This window comes from Glycine max, chromosome 11 (genome assembly GCF_000004515.6).
Source record: "Glycine max cultivar Williams 82 chromosome 11, Glycine_max_v4.0, whole genome shotgun sequence".
NCBI classification, from domain to species: Eukaryota; Viridiplantae; Streptophyta; class Magnoliopsida; order Fabales; family Fabaceae; genus Glycine; species Glycine max.
Window position 1 is genome coordinate 19,280,336 of NC_038247.2, and position 12,200 is coordinate 19,292,535.

Genomic DNA, 12,200 nt, shown 5'->3' on the forward strand with positions numbered 1-12,200 from the left:
ATATCTCCCACAATATGTTACACACAATTAGCCGACGACCCTGCACGTACATATTTAATCTTGTGCATACTGCATAACAATTTCACAAGGGTTATTTTTTCATCAATATTTTTGCGTGTATTTTCTATAGTTATGAGGGTGAACACAGAGTTTGAGCGTGTTCTTAAGTATTTTGATGAGGATGGGGATGGTAAGATTTCTCCATGTGAGCTTAGGAACCGGCTAGGCATGATTGGTGGTGAGTTGTTGACCAAAGATGCTGAAAAGTTGATTGAGGAGTTGGATTCTGATGGTGATGGGTTTTTGAGTTTGGAAGATTTTGTGAAACTTATGGAGGCAGCTGGGGAAGACGAGAAGTTGAAGGATTTGGAAGAAGCTTTTGAGATGTACAATGACACTGAAATGTTTGGGTTTATTACTCCCAAAAGCTTGCAAAGGATGCTGGGTAGGTTAGGAGAATCAAAATCCATGGAGCAATGCACAACTATGATTGGCCACTTTGATTTGAATGGAGATGGCCTGCTTTGCTTTGATGAATTTAGAGTAATGATGCAGTGATGATTTTTTATTTCTTTATATGGGAATTGGGGGTTGGATTAATATTTCACTCATTTGTTGTATATATTTTTAGTTTTTTCATTGTTAGGCTTTTGTAAGACTCAATGTGAGACTGATCGATTTGATGAGCTTTATAAGCTTCATATATTATATGGCACGACATTCTTTGCTACATTTTATTTGTAATCCTAATCTATCTTTGTATAAACATCTTATTAACTCTTTTATTTTTTCTTATCACATCATATAATTAATTATATATACCAATTATCTCTTTCTAGATATTTTTAATTAAAAGGATATCCGTAAACATCCAATTTTATTTGGATAAATTATAAAAGATTTTTTTAACAAAACATGATTAATAAGTTCAGTTAAACTTTTCAACTAGTAGAAAAAAACTAACTAACTAGTTGAGAATGCTTGCCAAGCACATGCATAGTGTTGAGGGTTGATTGGACCTTTCATTGTGAATTTAGTCACGTCACTTATTAGGTTTTTTATAAAATGTGTTTTGTGTCCCTTTGTGTGTAGGATTTATGCTCTCAGGTGACACTAGATTGGACCATTAAGACGGGGTGATCATAATGATATTAATATTAAACCACGATCATTTATGATAATTGGCCAAGCTAATATGGTTAATGTTCTTCATAGTTCAACCATTGGAGTAAAATTTGTTAAAGTGCTTAAATATGATAAATATGATGTAATATTATAGGACTTCTAAAAAGTAATTTAAAAACTCTAAACACAATTATTATTTTGAGATGTTTTTATACCCAAATGAGAAGCGAATTTGAATCAAATCAACAACATAATTCTAGCACTCCCTTTCTTAGTTTGATTAATTTTTATAGTTCTTTTGAATAGTTAAATGATGTATTTAGGCATGTTAATAGATAAAGAGAAATACCAGTAACATACTTTTTTACGCACTCTTTTGAACACATGTTTTTTGATTGATTGGTTATAATTTTTAATAAATTTTAATCAATTAAAAAAAGTGTATTTAAAGAAATGTGTCAAAGAGTGTATTTCCAACACTCTATGTAGATAAATTTTTCTATAAAGAGAAAAATAAAAAAGTAAAATGAATTCAGCTTCTACAACATTAAAGTCAACTTATATGCTTTAACTTTTGTAGAAGTTATCTCATGTAACTTCTTTAAAAATTGAGATAATAAGTTGATTTTAACTTACAAGAAAAACTTAACTTATTTTACTATCTTAATGATTTTCTTCTCTATAAGTGTTATGAGCAATTTTATCCAAACAAATTATTAAATAACTAACGGTGTATAATTTTTTTTTATATCATTAATACAATGTTTGAATATATTTTGTTATTGTAATTTAGTGTTTTTTTAGTTTTCATTTTTGTAAAATTAATTTTTTGTGTTTAGTCTTTGGAAATTATGTTTGTTTTAATTTTTAGTCTTTAAGGTACTTTAGATAATGTTTTGAATAATAAAAAAAATATTAGTTAAAATATTTTAAGAACTAAAAATAAACAAACATAATTTAGAAGGAATAAAGATAAAAGAATAATTTTAGAAGAATAAAAAATTTAAAAAAATACCAAATTACATGGGCAGTATTTAAACCTTAATACATTCTAATATATTTTTATTAAGTGTAGGTGGCAACAACTCATAATTGACTTGTATTTATACACGTTAAAGCGGTACTAACACGTACGTATAAGCAATATACCATTCGTATTTCTCATCTAGCGTGTTCTTGGTCTTTTCCTTTCTCCTTCGTATTGTGAACTTTCCGATGCCATTTACATATGCAAATTGAATAATATTCCTCCATTTACACATCAGAAACACAAGATATAAAAACACCATTCCCCACAATATGTCACACACAATTAGCCCACGATCGACCCTGCACGTACATATTTAATCTTGTGCATAATGCATAACAATTTCACAAGTGTCATTTTTTGTCAATTTTCTTCAGTTGTGACATTATGAGGGTGAACACAGAGTTTGGTAATATATATTGTAAAAGAAGGTTAATTCCCTTCGTTGCTTTTCATTCCCTTGGATGATAAATATATATAGAGAAGAAATATATCAAGAATCTTAAATATGGAAAACTATACACATAAAATCCTCTAAGAGAATATTTACAGATAATAAATCAATATTTGCCTAACAAAACTTATGCCTAGAATCAAGGATTGCCAATCAAAATAAGGAAAGAAATCATGTTTACAATCTCAATCTTCAATACCCCCTTCAAGGTGAAGCATGAGGATCCCGAATGCTCAACTTGCAAAGGAGAAAGTCAAATTGTTGTGTTCTCAAAGTCTTTGTAAAGATGTCTACAAGCTACATAGGAGTATGAACATATTTGGCCTGAATTTCACCATTTTGGATCGCATCACGAACAAAGTGGCAGTCTACTTCAATATGCTTTGTTCGTTCATGAAAAACTGGACTAGCAGCTATATGCAAAGCCGCTTGACTGTCACAATGCAGAAGCACAAGTCCCGAATGCATCACACCAAGAGTAGACAACAAGCCTTTCAACCATTTCAACTCACAAGTGATGGTTGTCATGGACCTATATTCCGCCTCAGCCGAAGACCGAGACTCTATTTGTTGCTTCTTGGTCTTCCAAGAGATTGGCGAAGAGCCTAAAAGAACAAAATAACCAGTTAAGGATCATTGTGTTAAAGGACAACTTGCCCAATCGGAATCACAGTAAGCATACAGTTTCAGGTGACAATCAGCACGCAATAGAATACTTTGTCCTGGATTTCCCTTCAAATATTAAACGACCCTCAAAGCTGCCTCCCAATGTTCTTCTTTCGGCTGTTGCATGAACTGTGCAAGTATATGCACACAATAAGACAGTTCGGGCATAGTAAGCGTCAAGTAAATTAGTCTCCCTATCAAGCGTCTATACTGTCCAAGATTATCCCAATCAGCAGTCATAGCAAGTGCTAATTTATGATTTTGTTCAAGAGGAGTCCCAACCGGCTTAGCTCCTAACAGTCCAGTCTCAGAAATGATGTTCAACGCATATTTACGTTGACACAAGAAGATACCTTCCGAGTTTCGTGCCACTGCAATCCCCAAGAAGTATTTTAGTTTTCCTAAATCCTTCATATGAAAACACTGACTCAAATAATCTTTGAACCTTTGCATAGCCACCCCATCATTGCCAGATATAATCAGGTCATCAACATAGACAAGAACGTGGAGTTGAACATGTCGATCTTTAAAAGTAAACAGTGAGTAATCAGAATATGACTGTTGAAATCCATACGTGTTTAGCGCCGTTGCCAACTTGGCAAACAAACATCTGGGTGCCTGTCGCAAACCATATAATAACTTTCATAATCTGCATACTTTTCCTGGCGTTGGGGAAGCAAAACTAGGTGGCAACTTCATATACACCTCTTCATCCAACTCACCATGTAGGAAGGTATTATGCACATCCATTTGATGCAACTCCCATCTTCTGAGCTTTGGCATAAAAGAATGGGACATCCCTCTTCTAGGATAGTAGATTTAATTTCTGAAATTGGTAATGTTGGTAGAAGTGATAGTGCCAAGAATAAGATTTGTGACATTTGTCTTAGAGCTAAGCAAACCAAAGAAGAATTCATTTCTAGTGATAATAAAGCTGCAGAATGTTTGCATTATTGAAACAATGATGTAGCCACGGGCACAAAGCATATAATGTGTTGGCATTTTCCCATGACAAAAATTAAACGACCTAGATGGCGAGATGCCATTAAACCAGATCAGCTTAGACCAAGAACAAGGAGAGCTATTAGCGTGAATAAAATTAAACACCTCTCTGAAAGAAAAGGATCCCATTTTTACCAGGACGCCAAACAGGAAAATCAGTTTGATGGATTAAGAGGGATTGTTTCTTTAGCATCTGCTTCCAGAAGGCCCGGAACGCGATCAAAGATAATGGAAGGTATGTTCCACCAAAAGTTCAGCAAGAAATCTTTCACTCTCATATGAAGAAACCTCTGTTCATTTTCAGGAATGGCCAACAAATCAGCAATATATTGATTGATTCAAGGCAAAATTTCCACTTGATAGGTTGACACACTACTTTCCACTTGGCCGTTACTAATTTTTTGGAGTTAATGTCTCCAAACCAGGCAAAATTTCTTACCCATCTTAATAAGTGCCACAAACCATGAGTAAACATGCAAAGAATAAAGGAGCTTACCCGTGATAACCCTACTCATAATAGAAAGAAGATTACCCTTTCGTGAAGATAGTGGACTTTAGGCTTCCCTTTAAACAAAGGGACACCTAAATAAGTGAAAGGAAACAGAGCCACTGGCAAAACCCAACTAATCTTTTACTCTATTAATCCTGGTAAGAGATATTGAACCTGCATAAAACCTGCACCTCTCCAGGTTAATGAATTGTCTAGAGGCTTCACTATAAGAATGAAAAAGTTTCATCAAAGCAGCAGATTCTTTGAGGTCCCTCTACAAAAAACAAGAATATCATCCGCATATAGAACATGATTGGGAGTAGCAACTCCTACCGGACTAGCCAGTGGGAGAAGAATTTTTTTTCCACCAACTGAAAAATACCTCTACTTACAACATCTTCAGCTAAACAAAAAAGGAGAGTAAAAAAGGATCCCTTATCGGATAATTTAGCTGAATTAAGCTAAAAAATATTTAGTTAGCAGTGGAAATCCAATTGCAGAAAGTACCATTAAAGCCAAAAGCAGTTAGGAGCTCCATCAAGAAGCCCCAAGCATTTGCTTCTTGTATGATTAGTTAGCAGTGAAATGATAAAGTACTTGCCAAAATATTTATTTGGAGGTTATTATTTATGTGAAAAAATTATCATTTTATGAGAATAAGTTATTATTTTATGTGACAAATATAATTCTTATGCAAAAGGGTTATTACAAATTATATTTATAAAGATATTATTTTATGTGAAGGATATGATAATTTTTTTTTTAATAAGCCATGGAATGCCAACCCCCCTAAACTTTCTGCAATCAAAACTAGGTTGACACCCCATCATCTAAAGGACTACTACAGCAAACCAGGAAATTCAGTAACAAAAGAAAAGGAACAAGAACAACATAACCAAAAACATGGGGGGCATAAAATCCGAATCCATGGGCAAACCTAAGAAAATCAGTAACTAGGTAAGCCCTATTCTGTTCCTATTGAGCTCTGCTACCAAAAAAGATGGGGTGGATTTCCACCAGCAGAACCCAGCCATAGAAGTAGCTTTAGAGGCAAGCGTATCTGCACAGACATTGCCTTCTCTATAAATGTGACCAACCACAAAGCAGAAAGATTTGGTTATAGCTGTACAATTCAACCATCTATTCCTAAGAGAACAATGCATCAAAGAAACACCAGCAAAAGATTGGACCACTAAAGCTGAATCACTTTCCAGCCAGAGATTAGACCAACCAAATCTGTCCGCCAACTCAATGGCTCTGACTGCTCCCATGACTTAAGCAAAAAAAAAGTTTTGAATTCCCAGAGATTCAGCAAAACAACCTTGAAAAGAACCCGTGAGATTCCTAAAAATGCCACCACAACTTGCTATACCTGGGTATCCATGAGCTGAGCCATCCGAGTTATATATAATCCAACCCGACTTAGGGGGACACCAAATGACCTCCTTGATGCGAATGAACTTCCTAGGGTGGCCATTAATACCCAAATGCTTTAAGATGAGAAGCTCAGAAACAGAGGGGCCCATAACAACCTTAGTGCTATTACCAGTAATATTAACCTTGCTAGACACAATGGATATGGCTTGCTGAATAGTAATTATTTGGTTACAAAAACAGATTTGATTCCTGCTGTACCAAATAACCCAAATAGTGAAGATCGCCACTGCAAGGAAAACATCAACCACTTGGGCAGACCCAGAAGTTTTCCCAGAAGACAGAATGGAAAGGATGGACGAAGTATATATATGACAATAAAAAATTCCACCAAGCCAATTCCATAAAGCAACAACAAAGGGGAATTGATAAATAAGATGGTCACTGGTTTCATAACTGGAACCACAAAGGAAGCATATAGAGACTATAAAGCAGCCCTTATTTCTCAAAGCACCTTGACTAGGAAGCTTATTATGAATAATCCTCCAAATAAGAGAGGAGGCGGAAGGAGGAATTTGCGGATACCAAATTCTTTTAAATAAAGGGAGTGGTTAATCGGAAGGAGAAACATGTTTGTAGGTTTCCTTGAGATTCAGACGACCATTGGTGGAATGATCCAAAATCATAGTATCCTCTTTTTGCTCCAAAGGAATGACAATTTCTCTAATATGCTGCACAAGAGCAGGGTGATTTTGCTGGATAACATTAAGAATGACCCAGGAGGAGTTTTGAATAAACAAATTAACTGTAGCTTGAAGGGCAAGTTGATCAGGAAGCTCCAAGTAAGAGACTATGGGCTGCAACAGCCAGGAAGAATTGGCACAAACAGAATTCAAAATAATTCTTGAAACTCATCCATATAGAGGAAAAAATGTGATAAAGAACGGGTTTTCCATTTCTCAAGACTCTAGCTCTCAACATGATTGCCCACTGCTCATCTTTTGCCACAAAATCAAAAGCCAGCTTGATCATGGATGCTTTGTTAATGGCATAGATAGAACGGATACCAATTCCCCCTTCAGCTTTCGGCCTACACAGGTTACGCCAAGCAACTGTAATCAACTTTTTGGTCATCACATCACCTGACCAAATGAAATTATTTAGGTTGATCTAGCTTCCCTAACATGGATACATATTTCTTCTTCATCATTATTTTTTTTCTTTCTACACACCTTTTCGTGAGTCATACTGCAAGTTACAATTGCTCACTTTACTTGAATATGCATGTTGCAATATCACTCACAAAAAAATGTATAGAAGAAAGAAAAAAAAAACAATGATGAGGAAGACATATGTACCCATGATAGCAAAGTTAGATCAACCTAGATAATAGAAGTTGCAGTCATCTCTTCTGATGAAATGCATGACACAAAATTTCCACTGTTTAATGAACAGCTCAAATCTACCTCTTGGATTGTTAGTCGTCCTTAGTCTAACTCCCTTTCATACGCAATTATAGTGTAAGCAATATAATGGTGCCTTCAGAGCAAAATCCTAAAGTGGTTCTCTTTTAACTAAAATCTTTAGTTCACTACTCAAAGAACAACTCCTATCTATCTCTGTTTAAACCTAAAATTTTCTATGGTGAAATTAATTAGAATGATTCTCAACATTTAAAATGTGATGTCATTTTTTTATCTGTAATTTGGTGTCATGTATGATTATCAACAAGTTCAACATAATGTGAAACATAAATTTGGACAAATATTTTAACTACTTTTCTCAACATTTCATTTTTTTAAATTAAATCAAACATAAAACTTACTCATTAGACAAAAGGATTTAATTCCTTTAGGTGAGGTAGTGCAATACAACAAAATCTCTATTCAAAATTATATTGTAATTAAGTGTACTAAACTAGGAAAATAAATAAGTATAACTCTTCTTCACTTAAGGTTGACAACTAATATTTACGAGACAAAGGAGGATCTAGAGGAGGACCCAAAGCTAATGGAAAAATACGAGGATTCTTCCTAGGGATTGTAACCCCTTGACAATTTCAACTCATCTTGTAGAAAGTTTCGCATTGTCTGACTAGTAGAAATATATAATTGATATTGAAAATTAGCTGCGATGGAAATTTAATTCAAGTAGTTAATTTAAAATTTTAATTATATGTATGTTATTTATATGCTAAGTTTGGTAGGAATTAGAATTTCTTTAGAACATGATTTTTTACACTGTGTAAAATTACACCGTGCAAGTTTAAATTGTGTAAATTCACATTGTGTAGATTTACTCTATGCATGATTAATTGTAATTGCTTTGATCTGTGTAATTAGCACCATTACCTATGTTCATTAACTAGAGATTTACTTCATTTGGTAAATGCAAAGTTTTCTTTTGTGCCTAATCCTACTTAATTGTCTATATAGGTTTGAAGATGGAATGAAACCACATAAACAAATGAAGAAGACTTTGCTAATCTATTGACAAACGAAGAAGAATCATATAATTTGAATGGAGAATCAAATAATATTGAAAAAGACAATGAAGGGGAATTAGAAGATGACTTTGAAGTTTATAATTCTGAAGATGATTAGAAATTGATGTTTGTTAGTCAATTATAATGTTTGAATTGCTATTAGTGACATTTTTGTTTTGGTGTAATACTTGAACACTTTATTAGTGTATTTTATTTTTGGTGTGAAATGAAATTCTATTAGTTATGTAATTTTAATTATCCCAATATTCTATTTGATTAATTATTTGTAATATTATTTTTTTACATATAGATATGTCATCAAGTGGTGTTGACCCTCCTCGACCCCTGTCACATGACTCTAGTGGGAAAGGGACAAGTGGAAAGAAAAAACAATAAGTAGATGAGGTCTTTCAGCAAACTCATTTACAAAAGAATACTGGTCAATTTGTCAATGATAGATCTAGGCAAACACATGTGTGATCATTATCTTGCATCTTTTTTTTTATTCTTTAAAATGTTTATTATATTTATGAAATAATAATTGTTAATGAATGACAGGAAGAATTTGAGGCTAGACTATCTCAAGCTAGGTCTGATGCTGCATCAAGTGTTGGTGAATCACAATTCACTCCTTTAGACCTGGCTGAAGAACAAAGACTTAGGAGTCGGTGTTGGGTTGTAGTTGTGGGACCAAAGCATAAGGGATACCTTTATGGTACTGGAGACCTAGGTCATACTTATAAATGTGTAAATGACATCTTCATGCAGCATACGCAAGGATCTTCCATTTGCGCTCAGAATGCTGCAGAGATTAACCAATTGAGGGAGGAGTTGCGTCAATCAAAGGAGGAGATGCGTGTATTTCAGCCAGTTGTGCTTCAATTCCTACCTCCTGGAGCGCAAAACATTATTCATCAACATCAACAACCTCACCAATAACATCAGGACCAGCAGCAACAACAAGACATTGACCAGGCAGATGACCAGCAACAACATGATGACCAACAAAGACACTCTCCCAATGACTATTTTGGTTACTGACTTGGTAACACAAAATTATTATTGACAATCTCTATTGACATATTACATTGTGTTTTTCTTTTATATTTATTTTCAATTTAACTTAATGATCTATTTTGCTCTTTGTTTTGGATTTATGAATTTGAGTATTTCATTAATTACATGTATGTGTTAATTCAAAATTTCACCTTAAATAACATAAATACAAAAAATAATTACTAAATTATCGATGAGAAATGATATAAATGAAAAACAAAAATAAATCAACGGATTTTTACATTTCCATCAGAAATTTTTGATGGACGGCAAAAATTCATCGGTTAAAATTTTTTACGACCATTTTTTTGACGAATTTTGGTCCGTCAGAAATTTTGAATTATTGACGGATTTTTGAGGTTTCCGAAGGATTTCGACCGTCAGAAATATATTTTTTTTTTTTTTGTAGTGTATTCATGGCAAGTGACTTTGGGGTTGGGTATCCTTTGTTATTCTAAGCCTTAATTTTTTTAAGGTCTAATCACCCATTTAATTCATATAGTTTTCAAATTTATGTATTTTAGTCCCTATAGTTAATAAGTGAATTTTTTAATCCCTAAAGTTTAATAAGTGAATTTTCTAGTCCTTGAAGTTTACATTTTAGTTCCCCAAAGATCCCTACTGTTAAGTTTTTTTAACTTTGCTAGTTAAAGAATTTTAACGGGCAGAGATCTTTTGGAAATTAAAATGTAAATTTCAGGGACTAAAAAAATTCACTTATTAATTATATGGACTAAAAATGAAAAGTTTGAAACTATTTGATTAAATTTTTTTTTTTTAAAAAAAAACAATTCCTTTAAAGTATATTAGAAGTGAATTTTAAAAATATTCCATGTGACATGGAGTAAATACATTGTTCAACGTAACAAGTATTGTAATTAAAAGTTATTAGAAATAAGGTTAAATATTATTAAATAAAAAATATTTAAACTTTTAAGATATTAAACGTTATTGGCATTGATAAATGGAATTCATAATATTTACATCACTTTATTATTATTCAGTTAAAATAAATTAGAATTTGAAAGGATAGACGAGGGACGTGTCATCAATTCACATTTAGAACGATATCTCATCTAAAGGCACAAACTTCTAGTAAGATAAAAAAAATATAAACTTTATTTCCATCAATAATAATATATATATTCTAAAAATTTTACAAAGCAAAAAAATTCATATTTAGTAGAAAAAATATTGCATTTGACAAAAATATTCAATTTATAATTTTCTCATTTAACTAAAACATTTCTCTTAAAAAATAGCACATATCTAATGAGTATTGTGATATTAGGAATGAAACTAAAGACATTAGGATTGATAAATATATTATTTTATCTGGGAGTTAAATCAAAAAACAAAGTGTGTTATTCAAGTTAAATTTTATATGATATTTGATTTAATTTAATGTGTAATTTTGTAGTTAATGATATTTTTACAGAAAAACTAATTTTTAAAATTATGGGCATACTACTTTTTTATTTAAAATTATTTAGTATTTATATTAAGAATATAAAAATATTATTTATTTTAGTATATTTATGCAAAGACTCAATTAAAAAACTTATTTTTTAATAGCAAAAAGTCATTTAAAAAATTTAAAATTAAATTAAATGAAGGAATAAGAAAGTAAATTTACAATATTAACATTATCCTTTTTTTATTAGTCATTAGCACTATTCTTAAATCAACGATAGAAAAATCTCAAAAAATGAAATACTTGATCATGATCACGGAAGGACACATACTGCCCTTGATCTTGATGCTCCTCAAGTCATGGAGGGGTACGGTACCTAGTTAGAGGTGAAACTCAAGTACATGAAAGAACACATGGCCCCTAATTGTGTTGTAGTAATTGTAGTAATCTTGATCCATTTTTGGATATGTCAGTTAGCTTTCAATGTTTAGAAAGTTAGTTAATTAGTTAGTAGTTTGTTGCTCAAAACAGAAAGTAAGGTGTTGAATTGTTTTTTTTTCGATTTTATCATTTCAGTCTTTAACAATGATGTATAAATACACTTGATCGTTCAATAAGATTGTTGAATGAGTTCACACAGCAGAAAGGAATAGATTATGATCAAAACTCTCTCTCTCCAATCTCATACATTTTTCTTTTTTTCATGCAAGTGTGTGTCAAGGAACTCATATGTTCTTGACCCTTACAGTGGTATCTAGAGCAAGGTTCGATCAAGAAGGAATCATTAAGCACAACCATGCTTCCAATGACCATTTTTCCACGAATTTCCCAGTTCTCACTCGCAAGAACTTTAGTAGGTGGAAACTTCAGATGAAAGCCTTGTTTGGCTACCAAGATTTAATCGACATCGTTGAGAATGGTGTAGAAGTTCCAAGAGACAATGCTTCTGATGCACAAAAGGCTGGATTCAAAGAATTAAAGAAGAAGGATTGCAAAGCATTGGTGATGCTTCATCAATGTGTTGATGATACCCACTTTGAGAAGATCGCAGGTGTAATTACTGCGAAAGAAGCCTGGGATACGTTGAACAAAGCTTATGCTAGTGCA

General features: G+C 32.7%; 1 protein-coding gene across 1 annotated transcript; it reads left to right on the forward strand.

Annotated features, from left to right (window-relative positions):
* On the forward strand, window positions 1-783 carry LOC100777057 (putative calcium-binding protein CML19). Its single transcript, XM_026124431.2, has one exon. The coding sequence runs from the start codon at window positions 133-135 to the stop codon at window positions 556-558; it is 426 nt and encodes a 141-aa protein (XP_025980216.1). The 5' UTR covers window positions 1-132; the 3' UTR covers window positions 559-783.
* Window positions 784-12,200: the final 11,417 nt, after the last annotated feature.